The sequence below is a fragment of the Lepisosteus oculatus genome, chromosome 10 (assembly GCF_040954835.1).
Source record: "Lepisosteus oculatus isolate fLepOcu1 chromosome 10, fLepOcu1.hap2, whole genome shotgun sequence".
Lineage (NCBI taxonomy): Eukaryota > Metazoa > Chordata > Actinopteri > Semionotiformes > Lepisosteidae > Lepisosteus > Lepisosteus oculatus.
This window is the reverse complement of record NC_090705.1, coordinates 39,666,377-39,692,107: the sequence shown is the minus strand read 5'-3', so window position 1 is coordinate 39,692,107 and position 25,731 is coordinate 39,666,377. Positions and strand designations below refer to the sequence as shown.

General features: G+C 42.1%; 2 protein-coding genes across 15 annotated transcripts in view; both read right to left on the bottom strand.

Annotated features, from left to right (window-relative positions):
• The window catches only part of znf704 (zinc finger protein 704), a 54,554-nt gene extending 44,101 nt beyond the window's left edge, over positions 1-10,453 (bottom strand). For 2 of the 5 annotated variants that reach the window (XM_069195176.1, XM_069195180.1), the window contains exon 1: positions 9,323-10,452. In XM_069195176.1, coding sequence (XP_069051277.1) covers positions 9,323-9,580 — 258 coding nt within the window. In that variant the 5' untranslated portion in view covers positions 9,581-10,452. Of the gene's footprint in view, positions 1-9,322 lie in introns of all 5 variants that reach the window. The other 3 variants (XM_069195177.1, XM_069195178.1, XM_069195179.1) reach the window with 3 other exon arrangements.
• Positions 10,454-13,326: 2,873 nt separating this feature from the next.
• The window catches only part of pag1 (phosphoprotein membrane anchor with glycosphingolipid microdomains 1), a 56,381-nt gene continuing 43,976 nt past the window's right edge, over positions 13,327-25,731 (bottom strand). For all 10 annotated transcript variants that reach the window (XM_015357018.2, XM_069195172.1, XM_069195173.1 and 7 more), the window contains 3 exons: positions 25,135-25,697; positions 19,225-19,284; positions 13,327-18,730 (listed from right to left, as the gene is read on the bottom strand). In XM_015357018.2, the coding sequence (XP_015212504.2) occupies positions 18,398-18,730; positions 19,225-19,284; positions 25,135-25,697 (956 nt within the window). In that variant the 3' untranslated portion in view covers positions 13,327-18,397. The remainder of the gene's footprint in view (positions 18,731-19,224; positions 19,285-25,134; positions 25,698-25,731) is intronic.

Here is a 25,731-nt window from a genome sequence, read left to right as displayed (position 1 = left end):
CCTTGCTGAGCATCTGAACTCCCCTTCATTAGGTTTCGTTGCCTGAAATGCATCCAATTCGATCATCACTGCACAAAGGAAAAATGATTTACCATGTCACTAACTTTGCATAAGTTCTGTATGGTAAAGTTGCCAGTGTAAACAGTACACTTGGAAGTAGGGCAATTTCGAAACCAAAGAGTGAGCTCAGAAGCTGGTAATCAAAAGTCTAAACAAGCAGTAAACCAATTAAAAGCAGCAATCGGTAACAGTGATTAAATGCTAGTGGAAATAAAGCTACAGGGGTTCCCCAGGACTAATGTTGGGAACAACTTCTGTTGGCAGTGGCTTGGTCACAAAGGGGGAATGTGATCCAGAAGATAAACAGCAGTAAACTGCTTAGAAGAACCAGACCCCTACAGTGTATACAGATATCTACGGTTTCCCAAATGTATGATCTGTCTCTCCGTTTCGATCATTTAGAAGTGCAAGTCATTGTTCGATCCACCTTGGCAGCTGAGCGCTCTTACTTTCGAATTGACTCAGAGGAACAAAAAACAGACAAACAGCCACCACCGCAACATGGGCGTGAATCCAGCTTCTCTGTTTCTCGCCCCGGAGGGGAGGGGGAAGAGCTCTTCAGCCACTGGTGTGACTGCTTAAAGTTCAAGGCAGAATCCCCCCTGCTGCTCCCACTCGGCAATAACCCCGGAAAGACCTGGTCACTGACTCGACTACTAAACTCTTCCTGCTAAAAACCACACTGAGGAAAGTCCAACACCTAAATCAGTTACCGAAAAGCCCCTTATCCACTTTTACATCAGTGGTTATCAAGTTGTCTAATATTCAGCTGCCCAGCCGTGCTGTTCAAGCAGATACCCTGGCTTCTTTCAAGGAATGGCTGGACGAGATCCTGGGATCAATTAGCTGCTAACCAATCGGCCGACTGAGCTAAATGGATTCCTCTCGTTTGTAACTGTATTATCTCCCCTTCCTATTTATACTCATTAACAGGAACACATGATAACATGTTAATTAATGAAAATGCTTTCCTAACTGCACCACTGAATTCCTAGCAACCACCAGAGGTAGGGAGAACTCGGTGCAGAATGAGTCATTTACATTCCTGCGCTGGGTGCCTTGTTTCAGACGGACACGGGCTGGCAGCTGCAGCTCACCAGCTACGAGCTCTGTTCAGCATCTGATCACTTTGCACGCGATGAGACGCTTCCTGAAATAGCGTTTTAATTTAAGTGTTCATTAGCACCTGAGCACTGTGTTGAGATTGACCTGCCTTCTCGGTGGTAATTGTACCTGGCCGTCTGAAGACTGAAAGATGCTAGAATGACAATATGACACAACTGCAATCCTTAAATTATCAGCAAATGTTTAGTGATATCGATATTACAATTCATTATAAAATTGCAAAACCATTATTGTTTTCTATTAAAAAGTGTCTTCTATCTGTAACAACATGTTAAAGATAACTACATTATGTGGGAAATGTGGTTATACTGTATATATTAGCAAATTATGTAGATAACAGATAACAGGGATGTATCCACAAACGAGGGTACATGAAACAGTCTATGCCCCTTGAGATCAAAAGTATAAGTTTATAATTTAAATTACTCTGGATAAAGGCATCGACGCAGTAAATGGAAAAATGATTAAAAAATAGTCCTAATAAAATAACATTAACATGAATGTGCCGCGATGCATTAAGAGGCAAATATTTTCACCCAAACTCATCGAGAACACTATAAAAAATAATGGCACCCAGGATCCTGCCCCATCTCAGTTCCATTCTGTGCGATTAGTTATATGATCTACTCCCACTCAAATAATGCAAGAGGTCACTTTAAAGGTCAAAAGGTCTCGATTCTGAACAAAAAGACATTTATACACAAAAGTGTAATAAAATTTTGCACAAAAAAAAAGGGAAGGAAAAAGAAAATTTCCTGTTTATTAAAGTAAGCCTAGTTGGAAACAGCTGTTTCCATTGTCTACAATACCCATTTCCTTTTGAACACAGGACCACTTACAAAATCTTAATTACTTCCAGAGAATTCACAGTTAAACTAGATTGAGTTTCACAATACAACAGATGCAGGTTTTCAAATAATTCCACCTATCGGTGTCTGACGATAAGCCCTTTTCCTGTAAAGAAATCTAAAATGAAACCAGTTCCTGACCACTGGTCGTCTACCTTTTATATTTTGAAAACGCAGATATTTCAACAGGACATCCATCAATTGCATTCTTCAAATATTCTTAAAATGTTACACTATGCCTTCAATATCTGAAATATATTTTACAAAGCATTGCATCACTTGTCTTTTTTAAGTTTAACAGAACTGGGAAAATTATCAAATATCAACTATTACGGGGGGCACAGTGGTTAGCGCTGGGACCCCAAGTTCACTTCCAGACCTGGTGTGCTCTCTGCGTGCAGTTGCCATGTTCTTCCCATGTTCACATGTTTTTACAGTCCAAAAACATACTGGTAGGTTAACTGGCTTTTTAGGAAAACTGGCCCCGGTGCGACTGTGTACATGTCTATGTTTGTGTCTGTGTGTGACCTGTGATGGACTGGTGTCCCATCCAGGGTGTATCCTGCCTTGTGCCCGTTGCTTGCTGGGATAGGCTCCGGCTCTACCTCAACCCTGAACTGGAAGGAGCGTTAAGAAAATGGATGGATGGATGGAATATCAACTGCATGGGTCTCCGAGCCTGGTCCTGGAGAACCACAATCCGGTTATTCCTATACAGTAGGTCACTGTAAATTAGAGATGAGGAACACTTGTTTTAGCAACTGCTCGGTGAAGCAAGTCATCTTGAGGGCTGAAGGATATTCTGCTTTTTGTTCCATCTCTAACTTACTTAATTGAACAACAGCCCCTGTATAATTAATCACAGTTACATAGCTCCAGGATTTTGGAAATTGATGATTTAAAAACTACTTATAAAACCCCACTGGACAGGGTACTCTGGGCCCAGAGTTGGAGACCCCTAATCTACTGTATCTTAGATAGCACTGCCTGTTTCTCTTTTTTTAAAGATCACGTAGACGACAGCGGTGCAATTACACCCCTACAGAACGGCAACAGCGCTTCACTGTTAATACTACATTCATTAATCACACCTGGCCTAATAGCACTGCGCCTCAGTCTGTGCACAAGAACACTGCCCGGAAGACGGCATGCCTACTAGTCATTAGAAAATGTACAATAAGACGAGAAGTCTCTTGCCAAAATAAATTACATCTTTCCACTGTCTATCAACCTATATGCACTGGTATCTTAAAGCAGTAAGGCTGGTTCAAGTCAAAGCACCAAGATTGTGTTGACTGATTCAGCACAATGTATTTTTACATTTATGAATTACAACCGTTAAAAGGTATTATACATTTTTCACATAAAATGCAGTGCTGATGTAATATGTCAGAGCAACTGACTTTCACATCACATTCCTTGTGGGCAAACTATGGGGCAACTTGCTTTATCCAACACAATGACTATGAGATGAATAACACTCTCCATTGGGGAGGATAAGGACTTATAAATATCTTAGTCTACAGAAATATGTGTTTTATTGAGGTGAAACTGTCAAATGGGGATGTTGGTGGCTTGCTTGTACTGTTACAGAATCATAATCCAATTCTATTAGTGAGAGTTGTATCAATCACCGTGAGAAAATACATAGTATAAAAATGGAGAGAGAGAGAGAGGAACTGAAATTAGACATTCTTTAACCAATTAGGACTTTTTTATGCATTTCAAATGCACTTCACATTTACCCTAAAGGACAAACTTTATGCAAAGTGCTCAGACCCAGATTGACCATTTGAGGTAATGGACAGTTTCAGCTGAAAAGGCTGGCTTTAACCATCTAGCAGGCCAAACTATGACAAGAACAGTTATAAGTGTGGCCTCAAGTGAGGTGTTGGTAATTAGTTAATTAGTTAAGGTACCAGTTGGTAATTAGTTAATTAGGTAACAGTGATGAGTTAAAAACGCACACTCTCACATGGGTGTGATAAGTGACGTTTGAGGGATACAAAAGTCCTCACAAGGATAGTACAGTGTAGGAAGGCTGTTTCATGGTCTTTTTTTTTGGTATAGTCTGTAAAATCTTTTTCAGTAAAGTGTCCTGCGCTGTAAAATTACTGTTATTGTGAGTTTTTATGTGCTCAATTGATTGCTGGAGCTGCCTTATTTATAGACTTATTCTGAGTCTGTCAGAAAGCACTGCAGTACATTAAATGGATGCAACATCATGCTCGTCTGTGATTATTGAAAGACTAATGCAGGCAGCAATTGATTTCAGTTTCTCCAGTGGAAACACAGGAGAGGTGACCAACATATTTAAAGGGTTTAAGCCAACACCACTCTCTAACCAATGCACAAAAACAACCTTACAAAATCTAGATTTACTAAGCATAAAAAGAGGAAAGGTGTTAAACAAAGACCATCTAGTAAAATTCAGAAGGCCGGTAAATGTGAAGAGTCAAAAAATATAGAATTGACTTGCTATTTTTGCAGCTTGCCGATAAGAAATATCTCATTGCTCACATTGTGATTCTATGAAGACAGTTGGCTCTTACAAATGTTTTTCTAACACTGTTTCCAAAACACTTATACAGTTTTAGAAGTGAGAACCTTAGAAAATAACCCTATTAATGTTTAATATTTTTCACTGATTTCATAGTTTAAAGTCTGTGCCTTGATTGTTCCTGTATCAGCTCATCTGAAAGCCTCACCTGAAAGCGTGGGGCTATGGGCACTGTCACAATTAAAAGAGGTTTAACCTTCGTAGAAATGCTGCAGATTTACTCTTTTATTCAGCGAATAGGGCCTTATACTATATTATTATTATTGTTGTTGTTGTTAAAGTTTTTAAGGAAGAGAAAAACCTGCCTTAATGCAGAAAAATAATTGAGAGCTTTAGTGTGAAATGCTGTTCTCAGCAAGTCTAACGAAAAGAAACAAAGGAGCCAAATGAATATGTACTCCTTAGGTATAACAATGGAAATCGCAAACCATTCAGTTCTTCCTCTTTCTGTTCTCAGCGATTAGCAGCCTTATTATTCCCATTCTGAGTATGTGCACACAAAGATAGTGACACCGTACACAGGAACGTGCTACTGCACAGTTCTTTAAGATTTACTAAAGATATGGAATGATGCACAACTAGAAAAAACACAAGAGAGACTCAGTTCAGGTTGCCAATATTACACAAAGGCTAACGGCTGAATGGTATCATCCTCCTGAAATGTAAATACCAAAATGAAGCAGATTAACATAACATAACATCACTTTATTGGCCCTCTACAATTTCTTGCATTAGGAATTCTTCTTTTTGCCCAGCTTGCTCTCCATGAGACACACCGACAGGGAGAGAAGCTTGGGGTCAGAGCGCAGGGTCAGCTATTGTACAGCACCCCTGGAGCAGTTGGGGTTAAGGGCCTTGCTCAGGGGCCCAACGGAGTAGGATTCCTCTGCCGGCTGTGGGATTTGAACTGGCAACCTTCCAGCCACAGGCGCAGATCCTTAGCCACAGAGCTACTGCTCTGCCCCATTTGTGTTGCTGAATTCTGAAAGTACACTAAGAATGTACCTTTGGACAATTTGAACACTAACTGTAGTACTGGTCCACTTTAAAAGGCGGCCCCGTTGAGGTTAGTGGGTCAATTATAGGGTTGACAGTTTTACTGGCAAAGACTAAGCCAAGTCCCTTTCGTCTGGAAAGACTCTTAAAAATAATCAGTAAGTAATTCCAGTACGGGAATTGTCTTTTACCAAGAGTTTGAAGACTCCTCTCTTTCCACAGTTTGAAACTGTGCCAACTTGTCTGTGCGCCATGGATCACTGGCGTTCAGAAAAAGGCCACATCTCAGAAGCTGATGCCCAGTCTGTATTGTTCCAGACAGCAGTACCTCTTAGTACTTCGCTTGTTTTCAATGTCTTCCAATCACACAAAAAAAAAAAGATTTGTAGTTACTGAAAACGGAACAGAGACCCTTACCTGACAAGAAAAGCTTTAGTTATCCTCTAGTAATTCTGTCGACACTTGCAGCTTATTAATAATTCATTTGTGGACTCATCAGCCCATTTGATACTTTCAGATGTCAATGAGGCTGATTTACCCACATGTTAGCATTCTGTGGGCACTCCGTTCGGTGATCTTGTTTGAGAAGCAGCTTGTAAATAAGTGTCTACTTTTCTCAACAGGAATATAACTAGATTACAAATAAGAAGAGCCCATGTGGTCCATCCCGCTGATTGCAAGTTATTGATCCGAAGATCTGGCCACTTCTTGAAGGAATACAGGATGTAGGTGTAACAACATGGCGGGACAGTTTGTTGTGCCTTCAAACCTTGATTTCCCCTATTAATATCCGCTTTGCTCGGACATACTGTAGATGGACTGTTGGTCCAAGGAAACATAGGAATGTATGTAGAGCCACAAAAGAGAATCGGTCATTTTGTCTGTCTAGCTCATCTGGTTGTTAGTAACTAATTGATCCAGTCGTCTCTTGAATAGAGCCAGGGTCTCGGCTTCAACAGCATGACTGGGCAGCTTTTTCCACATTCCCACAGCACCTTCAGTAAAGGAGTGCTTCCTGTCCTAGGCTCTAAATGCACTTTTATGCAGTTTCCAATTGTGTTCTGTGCCCTCTGTTCCACTGTTCATTCTGAAGAAATCTGAGGGGTTTGAGTTCGTCAGTCCCCCTGGGGATTCTAACACTTCTATCAGGTCTCTGTAATCTTCTCTGTTCAGAACTAAAAAGGTTCAGTTCCTCCTGCCTGTGAGGGTAGGACATTCCCTCAAGCCCGGAAATAAATCTGGTTGCTCTTCTCTGGACCGGTTACAGAGCAGAAATATCTTTTCTATAACATGGTGGTCAAAACTTCACACAATATTCTAATTCAGGCAATATACAATTTTTAAATGAACATCCCTTGATTTCAATTCTTCATCGCAGAGTGCCTTGCAAAAGGATTCAAACCCCTCCAATTATGTCCCATTTGGTGAAATTACAGAATGATGCACAGGCGTTTTTAAACTTAACGTTTTATTTAAATCCACAGCGATCAAACGGAAGACTTCTACAGATGAAATAAGTTACTGTACAGCTCAAGTCAGCTAAAACTGAAACAGGTTGATTGCATAAGTATTCAGCCCCCTGAACTCAGTATGTGGTGGAAGCAGGTGAAAACGTCTCCACTGATTTTACACACCAGGAAGGTGCACTTTTTGTCCCTTAATTGATGTAATTATCTCAAGCAGTCTCAAGGTGCTTGAGGATCGCTTATGGACAGCAGATTCTCAACAAGATTCAAGTCAGGACTTTGGCTGGGCCACTCAAGGACATTCACTTTCATATTTGTGTTCCACTCCAGTCTGACATCTGCCAGCTCTTTGCTCCACCTATGGTCTCATTAGTCTTGAGAAGCCTCCCTATACATACAGATATGAAGCAGAACTAGGCCATAATTCAGCCCCTACCATGCCTGTCATGTAGCAGGGACGATGATGACCGTGTGATGCACTGGTTTGTGTCGGATGTGACGCTCTGCATTTTGGCCCAAACGTTCCAACAATTTTCTCTTGCCCGACGGCAAAACCCTTTGTCACATGTTGACAGCATCACTTCAACAACAACAGAAGAGAAAATGCACCTGATGCTTTAAAGCAACATTACATTACCTCTGACTGGGCAGCAAAAAAAAAAAAAAATCATACTGGATACGAAGAATTAGCTCAGTGACCTAAGAGGCTATTCTCAACCTGTTAATGAGTTATTCGGGTTCTCTAAATGCCCACCAAAGGTGACCAATTGAAACGTACCTGTTACTGCGGCTTCCTAAACATAAACCATTACACACAGCAAGAAAACAAAGAGATTCTGACTGATTCTCTATTTTTCCAGTAAAACATATTGCTCCTGCGGGTTCGTGAGCATGATCAAAGGTTCACACCGATTCGATCTACGTTATTCAGTTCATGGTCACCTGTTTTCCCAAATTCACGTCTTTCAGCATTCGTTTGATCTGCAATGACGTTTGTAAAAGCACGCTCATTCATAAAACCTTTCCTCGGTCGCTCCCCTCCTCCTCCTGCCCGCCCTGTTGCAGCGCGACGCCTAGAAAAGAGCTTCGAGTCGGTGCACACAAGCCAACGAACCACTGCGGGGGAAAAACACACTTTTCTACTTCAGGAACCTCTCTGAATGGTTTGCTTCGTGGAAACAAAGAGTCGCATTGATGCATGATGAAAACAATCACAACACAGCTATAGGATCCTCATATGAAGCCTGCAACAGTCGACATAAAGGAAATTCACAAAGCCGCCTATATCAGTAAGCTGTTTTTTTTTTTAGGGAAACTTCAGTTTCGAGTTCTGCACGCCCCCCACCACATGTGCTTTCGTAAATACAGTACACGTACACACACACAAAAAAACGTTTTTCATCTGTTTTCCATACAGGACATGTTTGTCCCCTTATACTGAGCCCCTCCGGCGACGTCGCTGCAAGATTCAACAGCACAAGATGACACCTGTCAAAACGCACGTAGCTTTGAACATTACCAAACAAACGCTTTACTCCTTCCATATCGCCCAAAACATGAAATACTGCCACCCACATCATAACACCCTTATTCATTCCCTGGCAGTCTGCATGTCCCGCCTTTTTTTCCATTTTTGTGGCAATAAACAAATAGCGTCACCTTAGCCACAGGAACCTAATACCTCGACACGGCTCTAAGAAATCTTTATTGCCTTTGTTACATTTCGCTTGGCTGCTGGTGCTGTACAACGCAGTCCAGCGGTCTTTGGCGAGTATCACAACGCCCGTGTCAGATTACACAGAATTACGCGGCTGGCAGAGCAATGCAGGGCACCTGTGAACATGCCCTGCTGGGTGGGTGTAAAAGCAGGACCCCTGTGAGGTTACCACAAGTGCGCCTTGCGATGGCAGTGCCGCGGCGCAACACGACCCTTGCGGTGGGGTTTGACGGTCCTCCCCCTGGACATACATACAGCACGCAGGCCCATCTTGACAACAACTGCGAACGCATGACTACCGATACTTCAGCGGGAGCCCTGAGTTATTGTTATGTTTTGCTTCCGTCGGCTCCTCCTGTGCCGCCACTGCGGTATACGGAGGCATTACGCGTGGCTCACACGGGCCGGGCTCGTCCGCTTCTGTAGCGGAAAGCACAGCTTTGCGGGGTGAACGTCCCCCTCGTTTAATCTGGAGCGCTAAATCATTCAATACTGAACACAAACACACCCCTCCACACGCACGCACACACACAAAAAAAAGCATACACACCTTCAAGCGGGATTTGAGCGCTCCCTTGACAGTCATTTGCGCGGGGCTCACGACGATTTCCTCCTCCGAGTACTCCCTCACGCTGCCGTCCTGCATCAGCACCGTGTAAACATTGCGGCGAGGTCCCGCGGCTGGGTCCCTGCTCTCCGGCTTGACAGCTTGGACCAGCCCCGGGAGCGCTGCCCCGTCCCCGGTCGGGCTCGGCGCACAGACGCGGCTGCCGGGCACCGAGCGCTTCACCAGACGCCGGGAATGCATGCCCGATTTTCTGCCGCTGCTTCTGCCTTTTGGCGAACGCCTACACCTATGCCCTTCAATAACCGGGGGGGGAGGGAGAGACACACGACGAGGTGCTTTTATTAATCGATACGGAACGATAAAACACCGCGGATCAGACTCGGTCCAAAAACGCTTTCGCGCAAAACAGCATTTTCTTAACCTTTTTTTTGTTCTTATTTCGCAGAACGGCTTGCGAGCTCGCTAAAAAATAAAAACGGGCAGTGAGGTTGCAAAAAGACCCCCCCAAAAAAAGAGCCCCCGTTTCTGCCACAGCATGCACGCCACCGAAGTGCAACAGACTGCGAGAAACGATGTATCAATGCACGGCTCTGCCCCTTCATGCGACCGGCTACCAAGCTCCCTGCCTTCGACCTGTTTGTTTTCCTCGCCGTTCCCTGTAGCCCTGACAGTGCGAGAGGAAAAACGCGACGTAGATCTCCTCCTTAATCCCGGACTGGGAGGTACCGCTCCGTCAGCCGCCCCGCGTCGCTCCTGGCCCCGCTTCGACCGCGGGGGAGTTCGGCGCCAATGCCTCCGGCGACCCGGCCCGGCCAGCGGAGGCGATGCGCCTTTGCGGGGCGTGAACCCGCCTGTCCGGCCCGGGCGACCGTGTCAGCCGGGGAAACTCCGGGTCGGGCTTTTCTGCAGCTCGCCTTGCCAAGCCCGGCCGGCGGACTGGCGGGCTGTTAGACATGTGCGGATCTGCGGGGCCGTCGGCTGTTGCCATTGGCCGGCGGCGCACACGCCTCCGCCGTCTCCCTTCTCTCCCCTCGCCGCGGAGATGTCAGCCTCCCTCCGCCAACAGCAGGCCGGCAGGCGACGGGGGAGGACCGCTCATTCAAAACAATGACGCAAGGATAGATGTGAAGGGAGGGGAGACACAACAAAAGGTCCGAGGCGAGGTGTACCGAATGCCGCCGCTCCTGTGACGCGCCGAGAGGCAGCGTGTGAAAACCATCAAATTGTGATCGCGGTACGAGCGAGATTCGGCAGCTGAGACATAGCCGGGGAAACGACACTAATTTCTTTAGAAACTGAAAAAAGAAAAAAAAAACTGGGTAGGGAACCTTTTCATAAATAGAAAAGGTATTGAGTGCACCACGTTTTTCTCTACGCTGATAAAAAAAACCCAAACAGGTATATATATATATTTTAATGCAGTCCGCGCCTACCTCTGTGAGTATAATAACAGTGAGAACTTTAATCTTTTGCACTTTATGAGTCTAAACCCCCCCTTTGTTGTGGGACTGCTAAACAATTGTCATCGAATTGCTGTAATAATCAAAGATGCGATGTATAAATGAAAATGTGGAACGGACGCCTCCGGCCATTAACACCTCAGCTGCCACCTAAGGCACTCGTACGACATAGCTAAACTATCGGGTCTCCCATGAACACGTGAGGTTTGTTTGCAGAATGATGTATTTATAGTCATTGTTGTCGACATACCTTATTACTTGTTAGGAAGGTGGTGCGTTTAACTCTTACGTCATGCGTCTGACAGGTTTTCTATTTTTTTAAAAAGGATTCAGTTTCCGAGCTTTAATTACTGTACAAATACACATCTCTGGCCAGTTCGCGTCTCCTTAATATTTGCCAGGACCTCGTGTATGGGGGGGGGCGCCCCCAAAAATGCACGTTCTTGTACTGTACATCACAAAATAAAACTTTTCACATCGACTTTACACGTCTTTACTAAATTCGTATTTTTATCTGACATGGAGTCTCTGGCCACTGTCTGGGGGGTCTGGACCTGAAACTGCTCCTGTATCCTTCAGCACGTATGTTGTTCGGATTACTCTATTATAATGCCACGCAGTATAAATCATTGCAAATGTCAGTCAGTTTAGACAGATAAATGCAGTTACTGTATGTGCTGCTTTTATGACTTACCTGCTTTATTGTGACTGGGAATGGGTCGTTCTTTACCATTCTGTTCAAATGTTAGATAAATGCACAAAACAACGCATCACGGTGACAATAATGTCCATTCGAGCCCTTGTTTCCCCTCGATGACCTCCTCCGCGATGTCAGCATCGTGAAAAGTTGTGCGGCAGTACGAATGAATCATTTAGCCAGAGCTTTTATCCCAAACGGCGTAGATCCCCAGACTGATCAACACACGGCCTTGTTATACTGTAACTCCTCTTCTTCAGCCAGCGGACCACCGGTCTGGAGACAGCTGTTACCAAGAGTGCTTTTCTATATGAACTGCTGTGCTTTTGTATGAAGCCTTAGCCCAGAGCTGTGTTTTCTGTACACGAGGGCTCTAAATCTCCTACCTGTCGGAAGTTTTGTATGGCTGCCTTCTTGAACGGGGATCGCAGGGATTTTTTGCTCCCGTGTGGCTTCCGAAAATAAACCTCGCTTCATTGCGCAGATGGGTTGCAAGTCACAGTTGCACCCAGTGAAATCATAGCAAGTTTATACTCCATAATCAGGTGGATATTAGGTTACAATTGTAAAATGCATCAGTAAGATCTCATGTTAGAACACTCAATATTACTTTGCTGTCTGTGTTATACATAGATTGTGCTGCTCAGAAAATCAGTCCAGAGTACAGCAACCAGATATATTAGGGGGTTTAAAGGAGTGCCCTACATGGACAGGCCAGAGGAGCTGAATATCCTTAGTTGTGAACCGTGACGATTGCAAGGAGACCTGATTCTCATGTTCAAAATCAAAGGCAACTGACCTACTGTAGTCTACCTGATGAACTGCTTCAGGCTCACCAGTGACACTCTTGAGGTTTCATATACCGTGCCAGAGGTCACAAATGGGAATGAAGAAATGCATTTTCTTTAAGGACAGGAAGCAGTTTTTACACAAAGGATTGTGGGAGTCTTCAGAAAGGAACCCTGCCTTCCTCCAAAAAACAGCTGGAGGAGATCAATCTGGGAGCATCCAAATGAGCTGCTTGGGCTTAATGGTCTCTTCTCAATTATAACCACTCTTACGTACAGTATCTATGAAATCATTTCCTTAGCTCGTTCACTACTTGAAGTATCATTTGCGAATGAGTGCATTGAAAATGTATTTAGAAAACATGACCCAGTTAAAAAAGCTAGCGAAAACTGTAGGCCAGAATAAAGGAGAAAAAACTAATTAATAAGCTTCCTAATATTCAAAATCATAGACCTAAATTCAGGATTTAAAATCTTCTGTGCTTTAAGACATTTATATATTATATATTTAATATATTTATTATATAAAATATTATATAAATATTTATATATTAAAGATAAGAAAAATGCTACACTAACTTAATACACTGCATTTCATATATATGAGCTGCTAAAAGCAATTTAAAAGCATTTTTATATTTAATTGCTAGAAAGAAATTATCATGTGTCTAAAAGAAACGGAAAGGGTATCGTTCAATTTTATTTAACTTTCACAGATCTGGGCAATAGCAGGCCTGCAACATGAAGGAACTCATATTAGTGTTGGTCAATGTGAGAGCCTGTGACTTCTGAAATTCGAAGTTGTTCAAACTGCTATGCAATGAGATGTATTTACTCATAGAGCAGCTTGAAAATGCTAGAAACTGAGGAATGCGAAAATATATATAAAAACGACTTTTAAGATTTTCTAGCATACAGTAGAGCTGCTTCAGATGTAAACTTTGACTTCAGAAAAGTTATTTTATAGGTTTAATACATTCTGAATGGAACATACTGTACTATAAGTGCTCACGTGAGAAGGATTTGGACAGAACACAGCAGTTTCCTGTTTTAGAGGTGTTTATATGAAAAGATCCAAATGACTTGCAACTTTAAAATTAAATAACATTTTATGGGTAGTACAGTTATTTTCAAAGAGTCACTGCAAAGTGATTTACAAAAATGCAAAAAAAAGTAAACTAAAATAGTACTATTAAAATGTTCATAAAACATTTTGTGTGATAATTGTATACAACCATTTGAAACATTGCAATACAGATTACAGGATACAGTCCGACATAATTTCTAGTTAACCTGGAAACGTAATTTGGCACATTATGCAGGATGTCATAAAGAGACTACTGATATTTTGAATGTCTTTCTAACGGGCCTGAAGATGTTCTCATCAACAATACCCGTTTTTATCGACAAAACCCCTAGCATTTTGATGATGTTCAACTGTCATGTCTGAACACTGGTAAAACTGTGCCCTCATTTCAGTACCTTCCAGCTCCCCCATCTTGAAACGAAGTACAGTACCACCAAGGACGTGTCGTTTGACAAACGAAACCACAGCATGAAGTAAAGAATGGGACGGCACCTTGAAAAGACCTCCCTTTATACATTTGTGTACCAGAACAATACCAAAAAAAACCCCAACAACAACCAACCCATAGTGTTTCTGCTGACACGTTGTTTTAATACTGACTCGTTGGAATTGAGACTTTGCAAAATCATATCAGCTCATTTCAGGAAGCCAGTTGTGCACTGTTTGCAAAACGTACCACATGTACAGGTAAAATGGCACTGGTCATGAGCCTTCAATAAAAATGGCATTTCTGACAGACTTGTCTATTAACACACTACTTGCTGTGATACTCACAGAACATTACGTTTCCCTTAAAGTTGTATCATAACCCTTGCTGTTAAACTATACTAATGTACCACTACAAACATCTGTTTTTATCATCTCTCGTTTTATGGAATTACCAACAAAACCTAGAAAAATACAATCATATACAAATACAATCTTTTCACACTCAGCATAACACTGTAACACATCTTAATCTTCACACAAAATTTCCTTTTTCAATATATACAGAAGCTATTTTCAATACAGCAATCACAGAAAGGGTGTTGAAAAAGAATTTAGAAATAGTTCTAAAATAGGTGCATTGAAATCCTTTTTAAATTTCATGGAATATGAATGAGGGGTAGCACAAGAGAATAGCAGTTGGCCAACTCATTTCCCCTGGGTTCTGGGTTCAATTCCCAGATTGGGGTAACAGTTTGCATGGTCTTCCTATGTTTGTGTGGGTGTTGTCTTCAAACTCAAGATTTTTTCCCCATGATCCAAATACATGCATTTCTAAGAAGTTGTGTGTGTGTCCTCTGATGGGCTTCTACCCCAACCCAGGATATCGCCGCAGTGCCAGTGGAGTTTTTCTCTAGCTCACCTTAACCTCCTGAGGTTAAAGCAGTAACTGAACGTGGATGGAGATTTTATCATGAATACCCCCCAAAAATGTTACAAGATTGGAAGAAAAATTAGTCAGAATTGAGCTTAGTCTCCAATGCCTGCAAATGGGATATGTGATATCCAAATCGGAAAAGTGTTTTCATCAAATTCTCAGATTCATATTGGTTAAGGTTTCACCATCAAATTGAAGGAGTAAAACATTTATCCCAGGTTTCACACAGAAAGATATAAGCCTACCGGTCTAATTAAGTGCAAAGTATTTTACATGTTATGTTCGATTTTCTTTCAATTTAAGTTGAATTGCCAACTCCTACTTGGCATGCCAGTCTCTCAGGGTTTCCCCTCTAGTGAAATGTATGACAAACGTCTAGCAACAGCAATAGATCATCATTAAATCATCATTAGATCAATAAAAAACATAGTGATTAAAATCTCTTTACATAAAAGCTAGAGGCAAAACAATTTGTCAGAAAAATCGAATGAGAAAATATCGTTATCATTAACTAGGTGGTGACCCGTTTTAGCTTAATCATTTCCAGCCACATTTGTAAACTATTACATTTATAGCTGCTGGCTTGCTAATACCGAACAAACATTAACAATTGCTCCACACAATTGGTCTTACGTTCCTTTCTAAACCATGTAATTTTCCAGAGTTATCAAGAGCTGTTTAAGAAGTCAACAGCTGTGTTCTTTACAAAAATCCACTTGAACAGGGAGTTTTAAAAAAGGCAATTTTTCGTCCATTAGGCCTTTAGAACATTTCTGGCTTGGTGGCAGGCATATTATTTTTCGTAGTTACTTAATTTAAAAACTGAAAACATGCAAGACAGACACTTATTTTCCACTGTGGAGAAAACTGCCCACTTCATTTTAAGTTATGTACATAAGCTATTTGCCCACAGTGGAAAACCAGACCTCCATTTTTGTAACTGAAATACCTGTGCTTGACTTCACTGTTCTTACTAAGACCTTTATGTGTTGTGGTTTTGTTGTAGATACAGGAGTGTAGGTGATTTTCCTACAGTATTTTCTTTCCTACATCTCAATTCATTACTGTGACTTCAATGTTAGATCAGTTCCGAGACCAAATTGTGGACAATACTAAAGACAATATATGGCTCTTACTGTATATAAACATTTAGTTAAAATGGAAACATTTAGTGCATAGCATAAAATAAAGTGGAGGTTAAATAAAAAAGAAAGTTACCCCTTTAATATAACTTATCATCTGAGACATAAATATAAATTCTTTCTATTTTTTACTATGTGCAGGAGCTACAATTTGCTTTTATGCTCTCAGTATGTTGGCTAGTATTAAACAAAACATTATGTGATCTTATAAAAAAAGATTGGAACGCCAATATCTACAAAGAACAAAAAAGGCAATAAAACATCAATACAATTTTTGTTAATAAAATAAAACTTGACACTTACATGTAAGTACCTTACATTGAAAGAATTCTGCATTAGTCAAAATGGCTGCTGCGAACATAAGTACCTAAATTTAACATGAGATTTCAAAAGCTCACTTGACAGTGGATTGCAAATTAAGAATTTTAAGACAGCAAGAGCAACCCTGTATTATGCTGACCAACATTCAGAGCCCTACAAGAAACAAATGAAGACAATAGTGCACTTGAATTATATCCAAGAATAGTGTGCCAAGACAAAACAATGATTTTAATAGTTTAACTATTTGTCTAAAGAATGGCATTCCTGTCAAAACAAAACTAGGAAGCAGTGCTTCTCCATAATGTTATTATATTCTAAATACTTTATGAGTCATAAGGCAGATGATATCAGCTTTCAACAGTCATTTCCCAGTTTGAATTTTGGTATTTTCAAATGCCTTTTGCCTGCTGACTGAGACTAAAGTGGTGACAGATGTCACCGATGTTTGCATCTTTTGAGGTTTGCTGCTGCTGGCTTTTGAAAAACACACAAAAGAGTACCGACAAGAATCAATCGCTCATGTGTCCCTAATTGGGGACCCTGCTGGGAAGTGAGAGAAAAGCCCCTTTCTTGAGGGCACAGGACTGCCCTAATTGTGAGTTACTGAGAACAAATACCCAAAACAGAACTGGATCTGCAGGTACTTAATATATTACCCTTCTACGGTTACAGCGCTGTGCAGTGTACCTTTATCATTCTGGGCGACTACATGCATCTGTGTAAAGAAAACTAATTAGCAGGCTCAAAATAAAACAAACAAAATTCTAGGACCTTTACTTTTCTTCCTGTTGTAGTTCAAATAGGACGACTTTGTTTTCTGGACAACTCTGCAAAACAACAGATGTTTCCACTGAGTTTTTTAAAAAGACATATCGAACCTTGTTTACTGTAATCACTGCGATAGTGTAATGACGTACCTATTTCATCCCTGAAGTAAAGTGCATGTTACATTAATTTCGTACAGGTCCTGAGTTGTACTACAGTACCCACCAAAAACTACAGACCTGCCATTTCTTCTGCTTTGCCCGAAGCTCTTGGAGTCTCAGTTTCAATAGGGCGGTTTCCCTACTGGCATCAGACATCAGGCGTCAAGAATCAGATCCATTATTTAAAAAGCAATACAATTTTACATGTTACCATTAGAGTACCACAACAGCCAGCCATTGACCAGCACTGAATAAGCCAACCAGCTTCACCATTCCAGTCATATTAAGTGCCATATTACTTTGGCAAAATCATATTAATTGGAAAAAAAATGCAAAAAAGCCATTTTGAGATATGAAGAACTGAGGTTGTTAAAACCTTTACATAGCACAGTTTTCACTGCAAAAGCAAGTCAGAAATTCCTCTCCTTTTATGATCCATGACAGGAGTCTTAAACCCTGGTTCTGAAAAGCCACAAGGCTTTGTGGTTTCCTCTCCAATCCCAACTCTCTATTACTTAACTGATGACAACTGGTTGAGGTTATTGAGGACCTCATCTCGTGGTTTAAGACTCATGTCATAAAGACTGCAATTCCTCGGGGACGAAAAACGATCTGTGGTTCAGCGTACCAAGATGAAAAAGTTTAAAATAGCCTCTTTAGAAGATTCCAAATTCAGAATGAACAATTACAGGACTGTTCAAAGTTATACTGCCATTTCATTCTTGTCCCTTCCGCGGCTTTTTAAAGATCGTTCTGTGGGGCTTCTTCTCGGCTTTTGCTTTTGAAATTCCTCCAGCAAAAGTACTTTGGATGGGGAGGGAGATTACAGTTTGACATAGCTCTGAGGTCACAGATGCACCACTGATATACATACAGTACACCATCAATATACAAGCACCCAGCTATGAAGAGCTGTTTCTGAAGAACTGGCATTCTGGGAACAGCAGTAGGAATGGTAACACCCTGGGCAGGGAGAACCAGATGAGAATCATCCAGGAAACACAATATGAGAGGAACAGAGAAGCTGCGCCATGAAAAGGGTGTGTAAATCTCTCTCTAAAAAAAAAAATTAAACTCGTGAGGTTCCGAGAAGTTCAAAAAGCCCTTGTAGGAACCGCAACATCACTAAAAGCCAGATTCTGAAAGAAACACAGGTTTGGATTTCATTGATAAAACAGCAAAAACAGAAGGTATGATTTATCACATTGGGGGAAAGTGTTTGCAGCCCAGTCCTTTCTTTCAGTCTTAGTCCAGGACGTCTGCTGTGGGACGTTCACAACCGAGAACACTCCAAGTTGCCCACACTTTCGTAGTCGGGCTCCTGAACGCCCGGCGACTGGTCAGTTTCCGACTCGGGCCCTGTCCTTCCACCTCCCTTTGTTAAAATCCTGACTGTTTCGTAGCCAGGGTCCGTGTTTTCTGCCACCATTTCTTCAGATTTAGGTGGAACCTCAGGGGTGGGTTCCTGGTAAACATCGTTCACCGAGGCGTACAGATCGCCGGGGACAGCGGAAGATCCCGAACTGTTCGTCCCGCCAGCACAGCTGCAGTCTTGATCCTTCAGCTTAATGGACGGTTTAACGACACTGGAATACATAGCCGATATCTAAACAAAAACGACAGAAAGTCAGGTGATGTCTTCCAGGTCAGAACTGTCACAAAACACACCCAATAAAACTTGTTCGGATGCTTATTTATTCAGCAAAGCAATGCCTGCTGTTGTTTGATCTCTTTTGTAGCCTAGCTTAAAGATGTATTTAATTCTCAAGTCTTTAAAGAAGTGATGATAATCTATGTTCCTAAAAAGAATGGCATGCTGACTATACTGGCTAACTGAATACAATTCTTTCATTTCTGTATTCGAGTGAATCCCTGGACTGTATATATCTACGTGAACTGTATTATTCCTTTAAGGAGAAATATCATGTCTGCCCTTTCATTGCTTTTGTGTGCGGTCTTTATCACCTCAGGGGTGGGGCTTTCCACTCAGGCAGGTGTCAGAAACAAATCTGGAGAATCTGAATTTGTTTTAAAGCCGCTCCGGGCTGAAAGTGCGCGCCGCGAGCTACCTACCTTTTTATCTACCTAATAAAAACCTACCTCATCCTCTGAAAGGGAGGGATTTTCCTGCCGAGATCTGTAGCTGGAAGTACTGTCTCTCTACAAAATAACAGAGAGGAAGATTCGTTTGCAAAGCGCTTTCGTTATTTAACAAACCCCTCGCAAGTTTGTCTCATGTCATTTCCCCCTTTTAATTTACAGTAACAGATAAAGCATTTCTTCTGCAATATTGAAGTGTTTGACTTCACAGGAGGGACCTCAGAGGAACCTTGCAGGACCACAGACACCTTACAACCATTTCTATGGATATCCAGCTCTTTCAAGGATTCTGTGTATATTTAGTGTTTGAGAGACGAATATTTTTCAACGGTTATAATTGACAATATTTTATACTTCCTCCAAGGTAAAAAGCAATACTAAGGTATCTTTTACAAACAATATGTCTTATAAGAACATTACATAATGAACTGCAAACAACAGAAAACAACTTGGAATTATTTTTCTTCCACACTCCTCAGCTCTCATTGAAGTCTTTTCAAATCAGTCAGGTTAATACAGTTTCCAGAGTACATGGAATACTGATTTAAATCACGGGTTCTACTGCGGGTACAGTTTTACTTCCCAAAATCAAAATAAACAACATTCTGTGTAAGACATTAAAAAAAACAATCCCCCAATTCTGCATACCAGTCAAAACCATTTTATACTGGGGTTTTTTTTCTACACTAGAAAGGATACATAACAGAAAAACATACTGACATTCAGTCATCTTTTGAGCTGGAACTCTGCAGGGGTAGAATTAAGGCCAACTTTAAATTTTTAAACAGAGTTTTGCTTAAACATTCACTCTTATCAGAGCATCTTAATATATAAAGTTTTCAGCTCTTCTACAAAGAGAATTCATTTGATACATAGCTAAATCTTTTACTAGCTGTGCACAGTGTTAAGAATTCTAAAAATGTCCCTTCCCTTTACAAATTCTCCTTTGGACAAATTTTCTCAGTAATTCAGACAGGAAGTCATGCTCCCTCAATACTGTATTTGTGTCTCAACAAAACAGTTTTTTTCAGCCCTACTAGTCTGACATTATTTTACCTGTTAATAAATATCTGATCACAACCATAACGTCACACTTAGTAACTATTTGAAGGTCCCTAAAGACGCTGAGATACTGTATTAAAACAGTGGAATATTTTTCTTTTCTGAATGGATAACTACAGTGGTCACCTGCACCATCACGGTGTATCACATCATTCCTGCCACCAAATAGAATACTGCTTCTGTTCCTATCTAGGCAGGAATCGTGAGTTTCAGGATTCCTGTTGGCAGTAAAGAGAGCTCACAGAAAGGTTGAGGTTATGCTTCTTTCGACACGGTATATTCTGGTGCCTGACAAACTGCAAACAAAGACAGGTGCAGTTAAAGAGAAGACAAATTGCAAATGAAGAGGTGCGTTCAGTTTTGCTACCCACAAAGCAGATATTGAGCTGGAAAGTGATCATATTTTCCTTTTCTTTTCTTTCTGTGGCACCTCAGTATTGTCCTCTCGAGTTAAGCTGGGGATGATCTGGGCAGAATTCAGGACTATCTTCCAGTTTCTTTCGGACTGTTTATTAAATATGCAACTTTTACAGGAAACCAATATTTCTAAATAAGGAAGCCTTTCTCAGTAAAGTACACCTACAAGTGCAGATTAACCACATCTGAAATGTAAATTGAATTTGAAAAATCCTTCGTGGTGCTTCTGCATTTCACAAAAAGATCATCATAGCCCTCTCCTTCACCATCGACTTGCCAGAAAGCTGTGTGGGCAAAATGCCACTGTGCCAGCCTGCTGTGGAAAAGAGTTATCTTGCAATCCTGTGACGTTAAGAGGACCTCTGCAAAACATATTCACATGTTCCACTTTACCTGTAAAATACGAATCCAATCACGTGTCACCATAAATTAATTAGATTACAAGCAATATATTAAACAAGCCATCCAAGTCTTCTATGAACTGATTTGTTCTTTCAAACAGTGAAGATGGTTCTGGTAAACACCACACAGTTACCACAACAAAAAGTCACTTAATCTGAAAACCAGTCATGAAGGTTGAAGGTACTTTCAGATCAGAATCAGATCTTTCTGGTCGAATATTTAAGACCAGGGGTTCTTAAGACTGAAGAGATTTGTGAGAAGCTGGGATAACTTTAGAGGAAGATATCTGAAGTTCAGGACAGTGAGGAGGCTGCTTCTTCCCTCGTTATTTATTTCACATCCAGTTACTCTGAAAACGCCATTATTCTCTCAAAGCATTTTACTTGTTTTTAAATTAAGAGAGCTGACAGCTTGGTCTTCAAACACAATTGTAATTCCCTTTCTATCTGAGCATGCTAATTAACTTAATGCCTCCAAAGGTCTGCCTGCTGTTTAAAATGACCTCAGCTACCCCAAAAAACGACTGTGTAAATATTTCATCCCTTGGGGAGTTGTTCTTTGAAACAATCCGTTGCTGCCAACCAACCTGTTCAATTAAATTGGCTAATTTGGGTAATTGCATAACTTGAGTGCTAATTAGAGTACAGATATTGAGTAGATTTCTTTTGTCATTGAGAAATGCAAATCGAGACGCAGCTATTAAACACCTCCAGTAATCCATTAATGATCAGAAAGCCACTTAATGCTAAGGAAGGTTATGGCAAGCCCATGTTTAACCCAGCAGAGTCAGTAACGCAAAGTGGGACTATAGTCAGAACAAGTTATGAGTCCAATAAAGGACACATCTGTCAGCAACCATTCCACTGCACACCAAAAGGTCACAGGCTTCCTTTTGGTTATTGTAGTTAATTTAAATAATTTATACGCGGAGCTTGTATAAATTGGGCGGAGTGGTGGCTCTGTGGCTAAGGATCTGCGCCTGTGGCTGGAAGGTTGCCGGTTCAAATCCCGCAGCCGGCAGAGGAATCCTACTCCATTGGGCTCCTGAGCAAGGCCCTTAACCCCAGCTGCTCCAGGGGTGCTGTATAAATGGCTGACCCTGTGCTCTGACCCCAGGCTTCTCTCCCTGTCTATGTGTCTCATGGAGAGCAAGCTGGGGTATGCAAAAAGATAATTCCTAATGCAAGAAATTGTAAAGGGTTAATAAAGTATTATTATTATTATTATTAGATACACAAGTGGACTTGGATCTCTCCACCCCACCACCTGTTCTTAGTATGCAATAGCAGAAATGTATTGTAGGGAGGTGCTGTCCACTATGAGAAAGAGACAAGACTTTCTGTGCTTAAGATTCAGCAGTGTGTCAGAGCTGCATGAAGAGAAAGCATCAGTCATTAACTGATTGATTCCCTCAGAGAAGTCACTGCAGTAACCTCCATTAATTCATAGGCTGCCGGGAGACTACCGTTCAAGGGCAGGCTGGACTGCTATACTTGAACAATATTCACCCATCGAAGCTCTTTGCAGACATAAGGATGAGAATACCTTGCTTACCTAATCAGAAGAAGGCCCTTTTTTACCAATTAAAATATTGCAAGCTACAGAAAAGAGCTTAATCTACTTTTGACACAACACAGCAAGTTTTCTTGCACTGACTCCCTGTGGATTTCAAAATACAATTTAAAATACAGCTGTTCACCTTTAAGGCCCTCCATGAGCAGTTACCTCCCGAGACACCTGAACCTTGTCTGTGCTCTTTGGCCCTTCTTTCAGTTTCCAAAACCGGGGTCTGGACCCTGGGAGACTGTGCTTTCTGTTCTGTTACCAAAAGGATGTGAAATGATCTTCCAGCCCATATTAGGTTGTGGAAGTCTGTCAGCAGCTTTAAATCCTGTCCTAAGCCTGTGTCTATACAGCAGCTTTTAAATCTGTTTTATTTATTGCATTATGTTTTGCTTATTAATTTGTATTTAATGTTTTTGCTTTGGCTTTGGTTTTTGCTGTAATGTAACTAGAAAAGCGTCATGAAAGGCAAAATCTAAAATAATAATACAAAACGCAAATGATTAAAATGGTAAAACCGTAGACTGAGAGTTTTTTGAGTTTTGTAAAGAACCCTTTTTGTAAAAAAAAGTATGAAAACCAGGAGTCATATTAAAGAAAGATGACTAGTACTTATAACGATAACTTTGCTACTGCGACAATTTAATTATCTACTCTACAGTAATACACAGACATACAAATAAAGTCCTCAACGACATGAATTCACCAGGTTTTTAGGACCTGTGGACACTGCAGCTCTGCGTGACTGGAGCTGTGCAGCAGTGAGCCAACAATGCAGACTATGACCAGAGTCATAGTAATTAATAATAATAATAATAATAATAATAATAATAATAATAATAATAATAATAATTAATTAATTAATCAATAATTGCTTACACGTATACAGCCCTGTTCTGGACAATCCATTCAAATCGCTTTACAGGTAATGGGGACTCCCCTACACCACCACCACCAATGTGCAGCATCCGCCTGGATGTTGTCCACCAGGATAGCGAGCAAGATCTACTCAAGATTTATTGGACTTTCTCTAGAAGCACTCAGGGCTGAGGATACTACTTTGTTCTCTTTTGACACTTCAAAGAAGTCTGTCCAATGAATCATCGGTGATATTTCTGAATTACAAGGTGGATCTCAAGACGGAAGGTTTGGACGCTGGAGACAGTGTTCAGGTATTATCCAACACAACCTGTTAGATTAATTTAAAAGGCAATGGCGGGACGATCAACAAACACCTCCGAATGGCACGGAGAAGCATTACGATGGCATACTATAATATTTGCGACTTTAAGATTACAGTAAGGAAATACTGAGGTGAAGAGGTTGAAATGTCAAGACTAACACTTAGAAATAGAATGATGCCTACTTGTAGGAGGATAAGGCCAATCGCTTCCCATAAATAATAATAATAATAATAATAATAATAATAATAATAATTGCTTACACTTATATAGCGCTTTTCTGGAAACTCCACTCAAAGCACTTTACAGGTAATGGGGATCCCCTCCACCACCACCAATGTGCAGCCCCACCTGGATGATGCGACGGCAGCCATAGTGCGCCAGAACGCTCACCACACACCAGCTCTCAGTGGGGAGGAGAGCAGAGTAATGAAGCCAATTCATAGAGGGGGACTATTAGGAGGCCATGATTGGTAAGGGCCAATGGGAAATTTGGCCAGGACACCGGGGTTACACCCCTACTCTTTTCAAGAAACGCCCTGGGATTTTTAATGACCACAGAGAGTCAGGACCTCGGTTTTACGTCTCATCCGAAGGACGGCGCTTGTTTACAGTACAGTGTCCCTGTCACTATACTGGGGCATTAGGACCCACACAGACTGCAGGGTGAGCGCCCCCTGCTGGCCCCACTAACACCTCTTCCAGCAGCAACTTTAGTTTTTTCCAGGAGGTCTCCCATCCAGGTACTGGCCAGCCTCACACCTGCTGAGCTTCAGTGGGCTGCCAGTTGTGAGTTGCAGGGTGATATGGCTGCTGGCAAAAACAAAACGCATAAACAGAAACGCTCATCTTTGAACCAGAGGGTCTGCTTATCCCATCTGAGTGGGCAAGTGCCCTCCTGGAGAATTTGGTGAACTTGGAATCCGTCCTCCCAAAATGCCCAACGGACTTGTCCTCGAGGACGTGTAGCTGTCAGAAGTATTCCGTACTCGGAAGCTGACTCCTACATTGTATCTCCTTCTTAGATGCTTTCCTGCAAACAAGTGGCTCCATGCCCATTCTTGCACCCAGTGCCAGTTTCTGGATCCACGGAGCACCTACAGGTAAACCTTCAGAAGCAAACCAAGCAGATAACTGGAACCCAATACGACTCATGGGGCGAAGAGTTCACTGTGCACCTTAGGTGCAGAAGAACAACCTTTTTCAACTTGGATAATTACTTAGAACGGGCACAGGGCAACACAGCTCTGTCGTGGTCTTCGCAGATCTTTCAAGAGCCACTCACCTTCGCCGGCTCTCCATCGTCGTGCTCTGTGCCCTCAGCGCCGGGCCGGGCCCGGCTCTCGTGCTCGTCCGGGGCTTTGTGGGGGAGGGGCGGCGCGGCGTCGTCGGCCGGCTCCGTCTGGCTGGAGGGGGGCTCTGCGTTCACGGAGCGCCGGCTCTTCTTCTTGAAGTCGATGGAGGCGTACTCGACGGCTGGGCTTTCGGAGACGACGCCGGGGCTCTCGTCCCTCTGGGTGGGAGCAGTCTCGGCCTGGCTCCGGGTCGGAGCCGGACAGTTGTTAGGCACAGGGTCCTGGCCCTTGATCTCCTTCAATGTCTCGTACAGCGAGTCCTCGATGTTAGCGTCCTGGGAGGTGCTCTCTTTCACCACCTCGTAGGGGGAGTCCGCAGCAGCGCCTGCAGCGTCCAGGGCACACTTCAGAGCGCTGTCAGGGGGTATGCTGGGAAGCTCCCGATCCTGATGGCCCTTGGAGAACTTCCCTTGGCTATCCTGGACCTCCTCCTGGCTGGACAACATTTCTTCAGATGGCTGGGGGCTGGTGTCTCCAGAGTTGTCTGAAAGAACTACACAGAAGACATCGTAAGCGCGTGGATCAGT